Source organism: Ricinus communis, chromosome 9, assembly GCF_019578655.1.
Source record: "Ricinus communis isolate WT05 ecotype wild-type chromosome 9, ASM1957865v1, whole genome shotgun sequence".
In the NCBI taxonomy this organism is placed as follows: domain Eukaryota; kingdom Viridiplantae; phylum Streptophyta; class Magnoliopsida; order Malpighiales; family Euphorbiaceae; genus Ricinus; species Ricinus communis.
Window position 1 is genome coordinate 1,108,415 of NC_063264.1, and position 18,388 is coordinate 1,126,802.

Below are 18,388 nucleotides of genomic sequence, written 5' to 3' on the forward strand. Positions count from 1 at the left end.
AAGCTCCAAACTTAATTGCAACTTGCATCCTTATCTCTCTTCACCCCATGTGCTACCCCAGCAGTCATTATAACCTAACCTTTTTTCTTTTTTTCTTTTTCTTTTTTTCTAAAATGCCCACTTTTATAATAATGTTGACCTGAAAAACCTTATTCAGCAGCATTCATCATTTCGAACTTGTAATAAATTTAATTAAGGACTAGTATGTTTGAATCAATGGATAATTGAATTAATAATGTCCTAAAATTTAAGAAAGAAATTGATCAAGGTTGCATTCATGGTCATCTACAGTAACACCCTGTTGGGGCCATCTCCAGCTGTTTTATCCAAAGAATCAAAAATAAATAAATAGCAATTGTATCATTTACCAATTACGGAGAAGAACACATGCATTTAAATGTAGTTTACAACTCTCATGTTATATACCAGGCCTCGACATTTGACTTTATTATACAGGAGACATAACAAAAAAAGACATTTAAGTTAAGGACTGGCCCTGGAGCTGGAGGGAAAATCTGAGTGTATGCTGCAGTAATTATGGGAACCGGAGAAGATGTGATGTATACATACATGTATTTACTTTACAGCCGATTGCAAAGCTCTTCATTGTGGAAACCTCCTCGAAAAATCTTATGAGATCCACGTGTTGCTTTCTTGATTACATGATAGCACACTACCAAAGTTTTGATCTGGCATATATCAGCAAGATCGCTGTGTTTCTAGACAAATGTTAGTCAGATAACCTCCGCTGCATAGTCGGTGATCTGGGCAGGCTTTGATGTAAAAGCATCAGACCTGCTTCAAAAGGTGGCATGAAACAGTTGCATTACCTAAAGATTAGCCGAAGTCAGGTAGCCTTGGTACAAGAGTAAACCAGGTAACTGGGTTTTGAAAGCAGTTCTCATGAGGTGTACCGCCAGTATCAGGTCAAAATTGGAAAAGAACTTCAATAAATCTCCAGGGCCAAACATCCTAGTCTGCACTTTTTGAACCTCTCCGTGGAATGGGAAGATCAAGGACAACTAAGAAATAACACCTTTCCGACTCTCTGATGTACTGGACTTCACCTTGCATAAGCTTCAAAATCTTCCTGCACATGCTAAGCCCTAGACCTTCTTGAGATGTCCATCGACTGCTGTGGAACATGTCTTGAACTAATTCAGGGGGAAGACCTTCACCAGGACAAACCATCCTTCACAAATACATAATCTTTGGTCAGTTTGAGAGCAAAGATGTTAAGAACATCACGTTTAACATGGAGAAGAAACTAGCAAAAATAGCAAGTGATCATGATTTACATTTTCTTCTTATTTTAGTTAACTGTAGAGAAAAAGCTTGCGAACAAGCATTCTCTGGACTACATCATTATTGAGTTCATTTACTGATCAACCCGGTCATCCAACAAACTGAAAGTGGCCAACTGGATTTAGCGAAACTATAGTTCTAGTATCTATGCATATCGATCCCTGTAGTTTCTTTTGAGAACAAATATTAAGAGTTGCAACCGAGACAAGCCAACTAGTATCCAAATCTGAGAATTTAAATTTGATGTAGTTGTACATATCCCCATCTCTATCAGAGGCACTTTCTTCCCCTTTTTTCTAAAATTGAGCAGAAGAATTTTGCAAACCTATGGATTTGGATGAACTATACTGTTTGGGTGTGGAAAAAAAGTGGACAAAACCTATGAATTTTTCAAAATCAATCATCTATCAAAATTCATAAAATAGACTATAGAAACTCACCTAGGAGGTGGCTTTTCCCCAAGTCCCTCATTTTGATGAATGGGGATTTGGGATTCTCTACAAACTTTTTTCTATTCCAAAATTTTCCTTGAATTCCATAGATTTTATATGCATAACGAAAATGGATTTCAAGGCCTCAATCCAAGTAAGGCCTAAAATATGTATAAAATGGTCAGAATTTACATTGGAAAAAGAAAAAGAAAAGGAAACAAAACGTGTTTCTTTGGTCCATAAATGATAGAACTGATAACTTTTATGAGAACAGATTAAACCACGGCCAATCATTAGGAGAGGTCAACAACAAATGATACTGATCAATATAAATATCACCAAAAATAATATGCAAAGATGGGTTACCTGAATTCTGTATGCATTACAGTGAGTCCTTCAGTGATTTGCTTCAGTGTTGGATGAACGTGAATCTCTACCCATCCATCTGAAGATGGTGCACATCGTACCATGTTCAACAAGAAATCAGCCAGTACCTGTTGAATCCTCACCTGATCGCCATATACAGCTAAAGTTTTTATTTCGTCTGGAATATCACGAATCAATTGTAGATTTCTTTCCCTCAGCAATAACATGACTTGGCTAACAACAGCATTTATGACACTTCCAAGTAAGAATTCTCCCTTCTCAAGCTCCAATGAACTATTCAAGAATAAAGGAAAAATCTCCTTTGGTTAGTAATATCATCGCTATAGGCTCAGGTGACAACCAATAAAGAAAAAGAACGCACTTGAATGCATGACCCTGAAATTAGTGGAAACTTATGCATTCTCAAAAGCAATTATGCATGTTAAATGCAACAGTATATACCAGAGCTGCAGGGTATCATAGTTTAACATCAATATTATGGATTTTACTCATTCAGAATATACTATCTTTGAGCTTATTTCAGTTAGGCTGCTATAACATATTGCTTCCTCACATTAACATAATAGTTTCAAATACTTACCCCAACTCATCTCCTAAACTATATGCTTACAAAAAATCATATAACTCATATTGTGAATGATCTGATTATATAGTTTCTTATCAGTAACAAACATAAAAACACCAAGATTCTGGATATATTCTAGAGGTGGAAAACCTGTGTCAGCCAGACATTCCATGAGTGCCAAAGTGGAAATATAAATAATTCTAGTGTCTTATTTTGCTCGATGAACATAAATGTGTAGAAGTTTGGTGTCAGCAGGGGCACAAGTATTGCTTGCATCACATTTCTTTAGGCGAATCTATACATGATAATAGTTTGTTCAGAGAAAACTCACCCATCCTCAATGCTCTCTAGATCAACATCTCGAATGATCTTTAAGATCTGCTTTTCACAAGCAGCACTAGTTTCAAGAAACTGCTTTTGATCCTCAGTCAGGTCCGTAGCCTCCAAAAGAGAGTTTGTAAACCGTATACCACTTAAAGGGTTCTTTATTTCCTGGCAAATGTATGCCAACTCTTTCATTCTAGTAAATCCCTTTTTCTCCTGTTGCCTCTGGGCTTTCAAAGCTTGTTGCAACTCAGGACTTGCAATCTGCAAGAAGCAGAAGGCTCCTATAATTTGGCCATCCATATTGACCCTCTTGCTAGCCGTCAAAAGAGCTTGCACAACTTTTCCATTCTTATCAAAGAAGGAAAATGGAAACTTGTCAGTGTCCTGTCCTCCAATTGCATTGTGCAAGACAATCATGAATCTTGTTAACACATCGGGGCTCTTGAGGCGACAACAACTGCCAAAAACCTCCCCCACCAACATCTTCCCAATAATTTCCCCTTGGGCCCACCCAGTGAGCTTCTCCATGGCAGTGTTCCACTCCAAGCAACAAGTGTTCTCATCTGAAGCAAATATTGGGGGGATCAAAGGATTGGGACTATGAACTATAGCCCTGTAATCACCTTGGATATGGATGAATTTGTCCATTACCACTTTTTGACCAGTAATATCCTGACCAACAAAGCAAACTCCAACTATGTTATTCATGTAATCTTTGCTAGAACAAGCATTCACCACCACAAAAACGGCCTTCTTTTCATGTCCAAAGCCAAATGTCCTCATCTTTATCTCTATATTTTTATCTTCTTCACCTGCATTAGTAAAACGACAATGATAAAGAAGAAATTAGCTATCAAAGATCAACAAGCCATAAGTTCCAAATCAAAGTGTCTTTTTTCTTCCTGTTGCTTTCCAATGTTACAGCTTATCCCACTGTTGTTGTAAATTGCCAATATATGATATAGTCCACCTTAAAAGAATACAATAATGCATTCATCTTTTCTTTTAGTGACTAGCATAAGCTTTTCCATTTTTTGGACAAAGCAAACCTAGGTTACATTAGCAACAAAACCAAGAATTGCGTTTCATTACTCTCTACTGCATAAGAGTGCCTGTAGGGCAACAACAGATGAAGAACAAACAGTTTTCTATGAAGAGGATCATGTGCTTGATACATGGTAATAGCCTCTGTGAATAAGAAAAAGAAAAGGAAAACATAGCAGTTTAGAAGTTCTGGAAAGAACAAGAAAAAGAAAAGAAATCCCATGTTGAGAATTAGAAAAAATCGTAACCATTCTTCTGTTAGACATGAGGATTTACTTTGTAGTTTGAAACTCTCCAGAAAATACGGTCAATTGTCCTGCAGTGGCTATAGGCAGACCACTAGAAATAAGAACCAAGCCTTCATTATGTTTGGTAATGGACATGAGAAATCAGAAAGAGAAGTCCCATAAATCTGATTTTCATTCCCAAATGTACACCAGGTATTAAACAGACTAGGGCCAAATGCAGGAATAAGAATGAGTCTTGATTTCCAATTCCATTTCTTTATCCATATAACTTGACAGGGCCTCATAATAGTGGCGACCTGGTCCTAAGATTACTTCAAACTTAAAAAAACCAAATTTTGCTCACAAGTTAGATAACTAGAAAGTATACTAGCTTAGCCATAAGCCTCTTTACAATACAGGGGATTCAGAATACTGCTACCTCAATGGAATCTAGGTGTTTGCTCATAAGCTAGAACTCAACAACATATTGCTGCTTATGCAGCAGCATCATTAGAGTACCGAAGACTTGGTCCTCAAAAGGACTTTCCATCTGAAGGAATAGGTGCTTACTTCATCTCCTTGGATAGCCTACATATAGCACTGACAGTTAACTTTATAAGTGAGTATAAAGGAGACCACTTCAGCATTTGGTTCTCTTGTTAGTGGAGAATGTCATTCTCTAATTCTTTCATAGATGTGATGCCCAAGATCCTAGTGAGATATATGTAATCCAACTAAATCATCTCCATTTCATTCTAATATTTTTTCCATAGTAGCAGTATTTCAGTTCCCAATAGCATTCAACCTGCAACTCTACCAATTTAATTCCTTAGAAGCTCTCAAAACCTGGTTTCTCAAATCCAGCGCAAAATCCTCAATTTTTCTTTAATTATTATGCTGATATTGAGGACATTTCTATTCTCGCACCTTTTGTTGCATTAGTATTTAACTTTTCCAGATTAAATGAAGTCAAAACTCAAAAACAGGGCCAGCATCTACATCAATGTATTAAAGCAATTTATTCAAGGGGTATTCAGGCATCCCATGCATGTGCAACCGTCAAATTCTTCTTAGCATTTCATGAAATTCACAATCCTTTCCATAGCTAGGTGAACCTTTCCGCATACGCACGGTTTTCAGAAAGTTCTAATTTTTAGTTTTTCGCTCATCAACTCTGTTAATTCCAGTTTTTGGAGGGAGAAAGCAAGGTTTCATTCTAAGGGGGTAAATGTTCATGTTTAACTGTAATTAAAAGAAGAGAAAAATACTATTGCCAGTTGACAAAACCTTAAAATATGTTCAATGTAAAAATGATACCTCTTAAAGCACGACGAAGAAGCTGGTCAACAGTTTCTTTGGACTCCTTGTAAATAAGATCATGAACCAAAGACTTTCCCATAGCTTCCTCAACCGAGAGCCCTGTCAACTCAGCAACCTTTGCATTCCACCCATTTATGCAGCCATCAATGTCTACAGCAAATATTGGAGCAGTTGCAGTCTCTATTAACCTAACCATTTCTCTTGCAACTGAGCTGAGTTCATCCATCCCTTGCAATTCCAGACCCCTGAGCTGGGCATTTGCGACAGCCTTAGAATTGGTTGCTTCAGCATCCCTAAATGAGTCTCGAAGAATAAGCTGAAGAGAGTGAATAGCATCCATTTCTGCATTATCCCATGGTAAACTCCGGCTCTTTACCACTTCCAAGAATGCCTTGAAGGAAGAACGCGGATGCATTCTCTGACTATCATCCTTGTCCTCTGGGTGATGTTTTGCGCCACCCCATTTGATCTCCTTTGCAGTGTGAGACCGGAACCAGAATAAGAAATCCTTGTTAGTGATATAAGCGACAGCCATCCCACAAACTGCATCACCAAGCAATGCTGCCCCAGGGTACCCAGCATCAGCCAAACTGTCTGTGCTCAAACCTGTTGAGTCTCCATGAAATGCCAACAACCACTCCACAATGTCTTTTATTTGGGCTTCAGCTGGGGTCACACCTAATGGGTAATACTTCCCTTGGTAATAAAGTGCTGCCCCATCACACTTCACTAGGTCCATAATACTTGGACTTTGAGTAACAATACCAGTGGGAGAGTCACGCAGAAGCATATCACACAAGAGGGTTTGAGTCCTCAAAACATGCTTCTCCAACAGCTGTGATGCCAGTTGCAACTCCATATTCAACTGAAGTCCAAAGGCCTGCATTAGAAACTCACAAGCATAACGAAGTGGAAATGGAATGCTCCTAGCAGAAGTGTGGTGACAAACAACTAAACCCCAAAGCCTCATAGAACTCCTCCCACCAATAGCCTCATCATCATTTCCATTAATAATAACTGCCATAGCCAGCGAAGCAATTGACCCCATATTTGCCATATACTGAGCATGACAACCATGAGGAGCACGAAGAGTTGAACCGACCAAACATAGAGGCTGCATTAATGCTTCATCCTGAATAATACTAACAGGAGTAGCATGACAATCAACTATCATTCTAACCCTACTTTGCTTAAACAAAAACCTGGACGCCTGAGGTATATCAGTAGCAGGATAATGTAAACCGATATAAGGTTCTAAATCAGGCTGTTTATTCTCCGCAACAACCTCACCATGTTCATCCTCATGAAACTTATAAACCATGACTCTATCATACCCAGTAAGCTCCCTCACGCACTCCACAACAGTATCACACAAAAGTCTAACATCTCCACTAGGAAGTGACTGTAACTGTGAAATTGCACGAACAGCTAACTTCTGTGACTGAACAGCACCAGCTATAGATAAAGCAGGATCTTCAGTTCTAGCAGGTTCTAAATCAATGACAATCCCAACATCAATCCTATGCAAAATTGCATAAAAGGGTTTTCCAGAGTTCTTGGAGTGAATCCAAAGAGGGTTTAATAAAGTAATTTCTCTAGCCCCAAAAGCCTTTTCAAGCAAAAGAGCACTAGATTGAGTAAAAAGAGTACGAACATCAGTCCCAATGGAAAGAATTTCAGGTTTTTCAAGTGAAGGAACTGACTGAGGCATTAAGCCAAGCAGTTCGCGTGCGTTTTCACTATATGCAATAACCCTAAAAGAAGCTTCATCAACTGCGATCATACACCCAAAAGGTTGAATATGACCCCCACGTTGTATTTTTGATAAGTAAGCAGTGATTTGTTGTTCAGCTATCGACTGATTAGTTGTTCTCACTGATTGTGAGTAATCAAAAGATTTACCTGACCCTCCTGATTGTTCAAAAACAGCATGCAGCTGTGCGTCTACTGTGTATTGAGCAATTGCTTTGCTCATAGATTCGGTGTTGTGAGCCCTTAAGTTACTGGTACCTGAGGATTGAGCTGTTGTTGGTTGGTGTACATATCGTTGTTGTTGTTGTTGTTGCTGCTGCTGCTGTGAGTTTCTGCCACCTGATGCCATTAATACTGGGTTTGATCTTTTTGTGTTATGGACTGTGAGTGGAGGGGATGTTTTTCTTTTGCGTGCGCCCTTTTAGCTGGTTTAAATCAACCAAAATAAAGAATTGAGTTTGGCATTTGGTCTGTTTGTTTCACTTTCTTTTAGGAATTTTCTTTTTTACTTGTGGGCAGAGAGAAAGAGAGACAACGAAAGTTGCTGTGCAATGCAGAGATAGAACAGAAGGGCATAAAAAGGGTGGGGCCAAACCTGTTTGATTGGTGGGCGATAGCTGATAGCCACGTGATTGTTGATTTTATTGATGGAAGTTGGAAGAGGACATGCAGATGCAGGTAGATTTCCTTCTTCTCTTACTTTCTTCTTCAAATTTTTGGGTCTCATTTGTTGTTTTATATCTTAAAAGTTTTCAACTTGATCTTGATTTTTAAACTTTGAATGTTTAATTTCCTGTTTTTTCTTTTTTGAAATTATACATAAGACAACAATGCAGCTGTCCATTCCCAACCTAATAGGCTAATATCACCCTGTCCTTTTATAATCATGGCTGCATTTAAGATTACTTTCGTAAAACATATTTTTTTAGAAAAGACTAAAAAATAAATAAATAAATAATTTTCAAATTAAACTTGATTAAATAACTATTACGAAATAATAATTTTAGTTTATTAAATAAAGAATTTTATTAACCCCCGCATAAATCTTAAAGACGCCCATCAAGTATTAAACAATAGCACTTAATTTAATGAAGCAACTAATAAATTCACTTGATCTTATGAGTTTTTAGTAATTACTATTAAGAGTATGGCCAATAATACTTTTTATAAGTTTTTTATTAATTATAATTAATTAGTTTTTGATTTTAATTTATATTTAAATATATTTTTAATAATATATTTTATTTTATTTTTAATTAGTTTTTACTAATAAAATAAAAAATGAATAAGTAAGAAGAGAAAATATAAATTTTAAAAAATAATAAAATATATTTAAATTTAAAGAGAAAGAAAAATTAGTTTTTAAATTATTTTAGAAAATAATAATTAATTAAAAAATTTAAAAGTCTAATTCTTACATATTTTCTTATAATAAAAAATAAATATAATTAAAAAGTTGGTTGGAAATAGTTTAGGAAAAATAAAAAGGGTGCATGCACCCTAGACGACAACCTTTAAAGGGGACCCCAAGTTTAGAAGAAAATATATTAATAGTCTCTACCATCATAGTTCGATAACAGAAAAGAGCCCACAAAAGGGCACAGCATTGAGCTAAAAAGTAGGAGCCATGAATTGAAGCTCTTTCCGACTTTAAAAGAAGAAATGGATTAAAATTTTACATGAATACTAAATTAAATTGGCCAAATTCATGAAACGTTCACATCCAGTAGGCCACACATTTGGGCAATAAATTACACTAATCTAACCAAACTTTGAGGAAGCGTGCGACAGAATATGTACGTTCAAACTCAGATCCTTTCGGCTTCATGCCCATGTGACCATCCTCCACTCCCAATTTCATGCCCACGTGATTCTTATACATTACCCGACCCACCTCTCCTTTTCATTTCTCTCTTTTCTATTCTTTTTCCCTATATATACCCTGGCGAGAATATACCATAGCTGATGAGAGCCTAATCTATTATTAAAAGACTAAATAGTCCCTGAATCAGCTTCGAAATGATGGCTCAGTGACCGAAATCTATAAAATAACAAAATATGAAAATTATAATTGTTCTAGCTATACTAGTTATGATAGAATTTATAGGATATAAAATTTCATTATAAATTTCTTAGATTATATTTAATTGACAACCAAACGTATCTCCTGTTAGACTGGGTTACAAATGGAAAATATTTTTGGTAACATTTGCAATCTGTTTTTTCTAATCAAAGACTCACTAACTCGCAGTCCCATGGGCGTTAATAGACACCCATATTTTTTACAATCCCGAGTTCCTTTGCGAGAAAGATCTTCATTAGTGATTACCTTCTTTCTTTCTTTTCTTTTTAATAGCATGCAAGCCACAACAATAGAATGTTTTCCGTAAACCTAGAACAATTATGGACGAATCTATGCGCTGACAGATACATCTTATAACTCAGTTATTTCTCTTTAAAACCTGTAACTAATAAGAATTTATGGCAACATTTCTCCGAATAAATGATTGGAAATCTTCCAATACAAGTTACAAATGAAGGCCACGGCCAATCAGCAGTACAACATTAATCTACTAACTGAACAGACAGACACCGCATCAACTGCAAACAACTCAGAGAAATTTCGAAAATGAAAATCTTGTAGGAAGTTGAAAGCCAGTAAAAATATTGCACCTGCTATCTGCAATTCTCTCACTTGGTATAGAGAACATCTTCCCATGGGTGACGGTATAGTGGCTGTTTCAATCTCTTCTGGTCAAAAGTGTGCCTGAAATTGACAGTGAGAGGTTTCATTCATATGCAATTATACGCTGCCACGTAGCTCATAGCTGCATGTATATGCGGTGGATAGTATTGGTGATCTTACTCGCTCCTATTCTAACCAGTTCAATCCCCAAGAGTACATAAAACTCTATTGTATTACTCTTAAAGAAAAGTAAATCCAAAACACAGACACACACATCTATACAGGATATCAAAATCACCTGTGGACCCCATAAATAGCTCGACCTTAAGTTGTTGTGATTATTAGGGTACTGGTTAATGTGTCGGTATCAGGGGTCTGCTTGTAACCTAATAAGTAACACAAAAACCAAAAAACTAGATGGATGGGATAAGAAAATCTACAAGTGTAATCCAACTCACCCAATGAGACCAATGGAACGTGCCAGCACAAAGAGCCCATTCAAATAACCAATCTCAACGATCTCATCAATTTCCTGTTTTGTAAACATTCCGCTGCCCGCAAGAAGATCCAAGAACAGGGACCCAATTGCACCATCAACATTTAGGACCAAGTTATTGGCCTTTGATAAAGTGTAGGTTTCAACTTCAACGGCATACTCCATGTACTTCACGGAAGGGAAATGTGTCCGGGCAAACCGTTGCAACAGCTCTACTCTTTTATCTCTGTTGTCACCTCTCTTAATCCTTTTTCCACAAGAAAATAAATAAAAGTTTCCACAATCCAGATTAGCAATGGCAGCTGATAGAAATATAGGAAGTTTGAATTTAGTGATTCCAGTTTCTGCATAATTTCAAAAACACACTGACAGCCCAAAGTTCTCCATACCTGTGCCCAATTCCAGGAACACGAATACCCTTCTTTTTCATGCTTTCAACAAACTCGTATGGTGCTAGGCCCTGACAAGAGACAGCAAAGAAATCGATCGACCACAAGATTATTCAGCCCAGAAATACCTCATCAGAAATGAATTCAAGTAAGTTTATTAGTGCTCACTCTGTCATAAGCATCCTTAAAGTATCGAGCCGCATCATCAATGGCACCACCAAATCGGGGGCCAATCGTGAGCAAACCTGATCCAATTGACCATGATTAATAGTTTGTTTTACTATTGGTTCTCAGAAAGTCACTTTATTTAGGAGTCATTCTGAGCAAATTCACCAATGAAATAAGTAAACCATCAAATGACTACTCTTTTTACCTGAGACAAGACTAGAAACTAGGTCCTTTCCAGCCCTTGCTGTTACTATAGTGTTGTGAGCGCCAGAGACGCAGGGACCATGGTCAGCACACAGCATGATGCATATCTGTTGAAGATCATAAATCAGTTAAGAAATAACTACATAGCATGGCTGCTTCCAATAAAAATAAATAGAAAAGGGAGAATAAAAACAAACATAGCTATATTCAGTTGCAATGCTAAGAAAATGCCAAGATGGCTACAAAGTTATAAGAAACTTGCCTCAATAAAATGGGTACAGTAACGTGGAAGGCTACGTTTGAACCATAAAAGTGAGATGACATCACCAACACCATAACCCTGTTCAACAATGGAAGACATGGGCACACCAGCATAGCATGGCTCCTCACCTGAAAAATGTAATAAAAGATTAGTTCCTTGTATCTCTCATTTAAGATGATGAAATTCTTAAAAGTAGTTCAAGACACAAATAAAAGTACCTCTGTCATCAGAGATAGTGGATATAATATGAGTTGGAGCACGAACTTTGCCGCTCTTAATTGCAGTATTAAGATCCTCAGGGATTTGTGGAGGCTTAACCTCCTTCACAGGTGTAATCTTACCCTCTTCAACCTATGTTAAAATAAAAAAGATCAATAAAACCAGTCATGGAGGCTTTTCTAACTCAAACCAAGCTCTACGTTTTGATTTTGAGAAGTTACAAGCAAACACAAGCTTTGCAGAATATAACTAACCAGCTTCTGAAATGTTTCCTTAATTGCAGTCTCAAAAGCTTCATATGAAGTGGGAACAACAGCTCCAGCATCCTTTAGTGCTTGATTTTTTGCTTGAGCAGACTCCATCTCGCCTCCACTTTTAGCACCCTGATTTGAAATGCACCAAGGAAGATTAGAATGTCCCTCTTTTAGGGCAAAGGTGGCTGCTGTTTAGTTAACAGATGAGTGCAAGACATTTGAGGTCAAAACTTACAGCATGACCAAATTGTACTTCTGATTTGAAAAGTCGAGCACAAGTTCCACTGACCCAAGCAACCACTGGTTTATTCACCTTTCCCTGTTTGAGGGCTTCAACAAGGGAATACTCATCTCGTCCACCAAGTTCCCCAAGTACAACAATCATCTTAACCTGAGGCAGTAAGAAAATCAGATTGGAGAATATGACTATATGAGATGAAATCAAGCATCCACAGTCCTTTTTGCTTTCTTTCTTTGCTGGTCGCCATAGATTTAATCATATAGTTGGTGCAGGATATAGTCTCTAATTTTCCATGATAAAGAAACTACATACTCAGGCTCTTGTTAGAAATTGATGTGTGGCATACCTGTGGTATGTTGTTAAAACGCAAAACATGATCAGAAAGGGTGGAGCCTGGAAACACATCTCCTCCGATTGCAATACCTGAAGAATTTTACACGGTGAATACAAATTTATGTTGAACCCACATCTGCATGCATTAACATAGTCTAAAGAAAGTAGCTAGCATGAATAAGTACCTTCATAAATGCCATCTGTTACACGGGCAATTGTATTGTATAGCTCGTTTGACATGCCCCCCTAAAATAAAATAAAAAAATGATACATCATTCTCAAAATTCAAAACCAACAGAAAATCACAGGCTAGTCAAAAGGTATTGACAGGGCAAGACACCACTACACGGAAAAGTCAATGAAATTATTACACTGTCCTCCGTTAAGTAGGAATAAAAGTTGACCTCATCAATTTATAAGTATACAAGTCCAAGGGCAAAATGAGGTCTAATACTTTGTACCACCTATTAAAAGCCTCAAAGAATTCAAGAAGTGCAACAGAGAAAGCTAAAATAGAGAAGAAGTTTCAGAAAAATATTAAATTTTATTTGGCTTTTATTGTGGTTGAGATTTGAAACTGCTTCTTTAAGGGGAATTAAAAAAAAATAGACATTTCAGATACAGTTGTAATTTTAGCTGCTTTCGAAATTTTATGACGAAACATGTCAAATCTACCCTCTAAAACCACTTCTGAGACAGTGTTTTATAAACAACAGTTAGAATAATAAAGGTAAACAGACCTTAAATATCAGTGTCATTTTGAAGATGGCTCTGTATAATTATAACCTCACACAGATACAGCAGTTTAAAGCTGAGTATTTAGGTTCTTTAATTAGTGTTGCCTAACTTAGCTGTACAGGATTGCACACATTATGTAGTAACAATCTTACATCTCTCAATGAAACCACACTTAAAAGCACAACAAATTTCTGTAACATGGAAAATGCACTCGCCATAAGATTCAACAATATGCATGGCGATGAGACGTAGGAGTAATGGAATCAATACATACAGATTTGGAGACAAATCCAACAGATCCAGGCCTGTACAGCTTACAAGCAATTATGTTATCAATTGTTCCAGCAGTGTCACCTATCTTGAAAGCTCCAGCCTGAATGCCTCCAACAGTAGCCGGGCCAATGACAACCTGCATCATCAGCAGCACAAAATTAGAGCATGCAATTATACTAGACCGATCAAATGAATCCTAAAGGAAAATGCATGTATGTTACAATGTTTAATTTGAATGCAGATAAATATGATTCACTTAGTTCAGTTCTATCCAGATGGGTTTGCACCATAATCTTACCTTATTGTTTGCCCGTGCATATGCAATTAACTGTTTGGTGTCTGACTCAGGAACTCCTTCAGCTATTATAGCGACAACTCGAATAGTTGGCTGTTTCAGGGCAGCCATGGATGATGCAGCCGCACTGCAAATAGAATATCGTACAATGACTATATTAATACGGACAAAGATGTAAGCAAACTAAGATATTGATAAGTGATCAAATACAAACCTTCTAAATGATGCAAAGTTAATGAATACATCAGCGGTTGGGTGTGCAGCACAAGCTGCCTCAATACTGCAAAAAAATCCAATATGAGAGTAAGAAATCTAAACCTCAAAAAAAGTTAAAAAAATATTTCATGATTAAACCCAGAAATAGGTTGATTGCTCAGTATCTAATAGCTGACAACTGATTACTTAAAAGAGAGATGCACATCACAGATGACTTGCATTTACTCATGAATGGCTGGCATATTTCAAAAAATAAGTTAGCATTTAACTTGTCCATTTACTGCTTGACTGGGCAGTGGACCAAGGTCATTTGACTTATGCTATTTATAAAATTTGTATGGACGAGGTGCAACTTCAAGCGCATAATTACTATCCAATATTCAGCAGTTTATATAGTTCATGCATCAAAGGCATCATCAATGAGAATGACAGGATATGAAATGAACAACTATCAATCTTGAAAGTAATCAGATCATATGCTACTCAACTTCACTAAGACAAAGAACATGATCTATCTTAATTAATCTTCACAAAAGAGATCAAAAAAATGGAAAGCAAAATGAAAGAAGCATATCTTACGCTGAATGTACAGGGATTGCAATTTCCTCTTGACCGAAAAAGAGTTTCTGGAATCCCTCTGATCCAGGGTTAATAATTCCAGCCACTGATGGTGTTTCTCTACCTAAATTAAATAGAGAGATAAATATTAATCTAATACAACAGAAAAACACCTTAGATCCAGTAGCAAACTTAAGTTATACATACCGCAAAGGAAGTCAAAATCAAGCATGCGTTGAATAGGAAGCTGCTTATAATTATAAAATAAAGCTTGAGTAGTACGAGAGAATAGTTGTCCAGTAGCCATGGTGAGACCTGTTAAACAACCAAACAAACAGGATCAGTACCACAAATATAACCAAATACCTTCCAAAAATCACTAGCATTTTATCTCATTCTCTATTTTTAGTTAGTCATATTATTAATATTAATTATTATATGCTCACCAAAACAAGATCTACTTCCCTAACAAACACACCAAACGGCAGAACCATTTTCAAATCATAACCACCAATCAACACACCTAATTCAAAACTACAGCGTACCAGATCTTAATGGAACAGAACAACGTAAACCAAATCAAATCGAATCAAATTGAATCGAGAAAATGTAATGCAGCTGAAGCAATCTGTGAATTCCAAATGAAGCAGATATAAGTAACAAATTCGTTTGACTAAAGAACAAAAAAGAGAATCAACAACATTTCCTCGAATACATGTGAAGAGTTTAGAGACAAGACAGAAAGGGACAGGAATTGGAATCGAGAATACAGATCTGGAAATGAGGGAATTGGAATGACTGAGTTAGTTAGTTAGTTAGTTAGTCAGTTAGTTCGCCAGCTAGCTCTTAAACTAAGAGAGAGAGAGAGAGAGAGAGAGAGAGAGAGAGAGGTATCTGGTTTCGGTTGGAATCAATACCTGAGGCGAGAAATGGAGTCACTCTCTTCTAGCCTCGGGGAATTCGCCGATTAGAGAGAGAGGGAGAGGGAAAGAATGGTGGAATTTTGTAGAGGAGAAGAGAGGGAATTATATAGAGAGAATGTAGAGAGGGAAATTGCAGCTACTACTGCACGAGAAGGGAGCGAGAGCTGGTCACGTGGCACTTTTTAGTTGTTAGCTCATACATTCACTGGAAAATTTCATGTTTTTCTCTCTTTTTTATTTCATTAAATTAAATTTATTTATTTATTGCAAATTTTGCAGTCCAATTTTTAGTGAGAGAAGGTTGGAAGTTGGGAAGGAGTGCAGTTGAGGAGGTAGGTAGCAGATCGAGATGGGACATCCTTAGACTTGGATTTAACATTAAAATCGAACCATTTTTCCCTTTTATCCAGTTCGGTAAAATCCAACCGGCGGTGAAACGATGATGAGTACAATCTAATTAAAATGTTGTACATTTTCAATAGCGTTTTAGACAAAATATTCTTAAATTTCTTTTCTAATTCATCCCAAATTGTAGTTTATATTTTTATTTTAATTATTAATTTAATAAGTAATCATTAGAAATATTTTTTTATTAATTAATATAAATATATTATCAAATGTAATTTATTTTTATATTATATTAGTTTAAATTAATTTTTATTAGAGTAATAAAAAGTTAATGTCAATTTGGGTTCATAATAAATAAGAATAAAATCTCTATTATAATAAATTATAATTGTTTTAGATATCGTCTTAAAAAAATATATTTTTCTATATAATAATATGTATATAAATAATTTTAAAAATATTTAATATGCCATGTTTTGATTTACTGTAGCAGTATTTCATTTCATTGTATTTATTTATATAATATGACAATATATTAATATATTCTATCTCTGTTTTTTATCATCTCACTAATAAAGTTAAATATAAATTTCAAAGAGTTTTAATATTCAAACATCCATTAGGTTGTTGTTTTTTTATAATTTAAATTTTATTTGGTCTTAAAATATATAAATTTATTATTTAAAATAAGATTGTATGATCACAATGTATTTTTATATGTAAACTTCTTCCTCAAATTTGATTTGGAGTAAAATCTTGCGAAAATAGAATATAAGGCCTTACTTGCCTGCACGCCTACATAATAATCAATATAAAATAATGTGCATGGTTCACAATAAAAATAATATATAGATGGCAAGCTAGATGGAATAATATATAATCATCTCATATCACATAAACCAATTTTTTTAATAGATCATAAATATCTTTAAAAGATCAGAGTCTATTAAAGTTTAGATTCTTCCCCTCCTATTGGGAGACATACATTCAACTATATACATACTCTAAGGATACACGAAACTCTCTACTGATTAAGAAATTAATTAATGTATTTATTTAGTGGTAAACTATACCATTTTGAAACTGGGTATTTGAATTCAGATCTCATAAGTTCAAACAACAAAAATCAATTAGGAAAGATAGAAAAAATTATTGAGACGTTAAATATATAAAACAAACTTAATTAAGACTAATAAAAGATGTAATATTTATTTATTTGCCTGAAACATTTTCGTAACAAGGAATCGTTTTGGTGATGAGTTGAAACCTGAACCGGTAGGTGTTAAGTAGTTTGTCATCATCAAATTTTATTTTATTTTTTTGAAATTAGAGATTTTTTAGTATGTATATAGTTAATTTAGAACGTGTTTGATAAAATCGTTATGGATCACAAAACACTTTTTTAAATTTTTTATTGTAGTTGCATATTCAAAGTTTGAACTCGATATTTTAATTAAATGAAGAAATCTTTATAAGAGTTTAATTTTATAATAAACAATTATCGGACTAGTCTTCTGTCGATATATTCCACGTAGCATGTAAACTTGCACAAATTTGAATTGTTTCTATTTGTGTTAATATATATATATATGTTTATGTATGGCTCCCATAAAAAGAAAATGTATGTATCATAAAGAATGTGTGAATTATTTATTATATGTATATAATAGATATAATAAAATTTGTTTGTAAATTATTTATTGAAGAATATATAATATGAGGAGAATGGGGGGACGACCCATTTGGTGGTTTTCTTGGAGTAGAAGGTTATCGTGGAACCAAAACTAACCACCACCGGAGGCAGTTGGATAATGGAATAGCTACCGCTTTTGATTGTTTATTAGGACGTCCATATTTTGTTTATTTATTTTTCAAAATTCAAAATACTTAACCAGATAGAATATTAATTAATTTGCTCTAAAATTACTTCTTTATGTTAATCTCATTTTTACAATTAACAGATTTGTTCATTTTTCTTAACTATTTTATTAATCCTAATTGATTATTAGAATAGATTTGATATAGAAAAATAAAATGAAATATGATAATTTTATTGATTGTATTTATTTAACTACGTTAGTAAATCAGAATTATATAATAATTTCTTAGGTTTTTGAATATATACGGCAATAGAAGTACACATAAAAGATCAAAATGAATAATATTAAAAAGAGTTCAATTAAGTCAATGGAATGGAGAACATATCAATTTGCAAGAAAAACTCTCAATTTTATAATTAAATTATTCTTCTGATTAAAACGTCTCTTTTAATAAATAAAATCAACGGTTAGAAATAAATATGACTAAACATAATATAAATCTTTTAGTTATGCATAAGTCAGTATCCCAGCTTGTGCACCGAGAAAAACGACAATGACATAATTTTTTTGGTCTAATGCCCTTGTTTGAAGGATTATTTGATCAAAT

General features: G+C 35.1%; 2 protein-coding genes across 3 annotated transcripts; both read right to left on the reverse strand.

Moving 5' to 3' along the window:
* Window positions 1-341: 341 nt before the first annotated feature.
* On the reverse strand, window positions 342-8,121 carry LOC8258820 (phytochrome B). Its single transcript, XM_002519184.4, has 4 exons — window positions 5,604-8,121; window positions 3,020-3,827; window positions 2,103-2,396; window positions 342-1,192 (listed from the first exon to the last, which is right to left on the reverse strand). Exons 1-4 carry the CDS (start codon window positions 7,705-7,707, stop codon window positions 973-975), a joined length of 3,426 nt encoding a protein of 1,141 aa, XP_002519230.1. The 5' UTR covers window positions 7,708-8,121; the 3' UTR covers window positions 342-972.
* A 1,665-nt stretch (window positions 8,122-9,786) lies between these two features.
* Window positions 9,787-15,798, reverse strand: LOC8258819 (ATP-citrate synthase beta chain protein 2). 2 transcript variants are annotated; one of them, XM_048379414.1, is made up of 18 exons: window positions 15,608-15,798; window positions 15,236-15,318; window positions 14,898-15,005; window positions 14,712-14,814; window positions 14,131-14,196; window positions 13,920-14,043; window positions 13,623-13,757; window positions 12,796-12,856; window positions 12,624-12,700; window positions 12,272-12,427; window positions 12,037-12,165; window positions 11,782-11,914; window positions 11,564-11,691; window positions 11,303-11,408; window positions 11,098-11,174; window positions 10,930-11,000; window positions 10,503-10,787; window positions 9,787-10,125 (listed from the first exon to the last, which is right to left on the reverse strand). In XM_048379414.1, exons 3-18 carry the CDS (start codon window positions 14,995-14,997, stop codon window positions 10,050-10,052), a joined length of 1,827 nt encoding a protein of 608 aa, XP_048235371.1. In that variant the 5' UTR covers window positions 14,998-15,005; window positions 15,236-15,318; window positions 15,608-15,798; the 3' UTR covers window positions 9,787-10,049. The 2 variants fall into 2 exon arrangements, with proteins under 2 accessions (XP_048235371.1, XP_048235370.1); XM_048379413.1 differs by lacking the exon at window positions 15,236-15,318 and having other exon boundaries at window positions 15,608-15,797.
* Window positions 15,799-18,388: the final 2,590 nt, after the last annotated feature.

Bases quoted from the DNA above. Each gene is read 5' to 3' on its own strand.
- LOC8258819 (XM_048379414.1), bottom strand. From the start codon at position 14,997: ATGGCTACTGGACAACTATTCTCTCGTACTACTCAAGCTTTATTTTAT. The intron at 14,815-14,897 runs GTATGTATAACT...TATTTAATTTAG, and splicing joins TGATTTTGACTTCCTTTGCG to GTAGAGAAACACCATCAGTG. The intron at 12,166-12,271 runs GTAAGTTTTGAC...ATTTCAAATCAG, and splicing joins AAGTACAATTTGGTCATGCT to GGTGCTAAAAGTGGAGGCGA.
- LOC8258820 (XM_002519184.4), bottom strand. From the start codon at position 7,707: ATGGCATCAGGTGGCAGAAACTCACAGCAGCAGCAGCAACAACAACAA. The intron at 2,397-3,019 runs GTGAGTTTTCTC...ATTCTTGAATAG, and splicing joins CTAGAGAGCATTGAGGATGG to TTCATTGGAGCTTGAGAAGG. The intron at 1,193-2,102 runs GTAACCCATCTT...GTATTTGTGAAG, and splicing joins GTAATGCATACAGAATTCAG to GATGGTTTGTCCTGGTGAAG.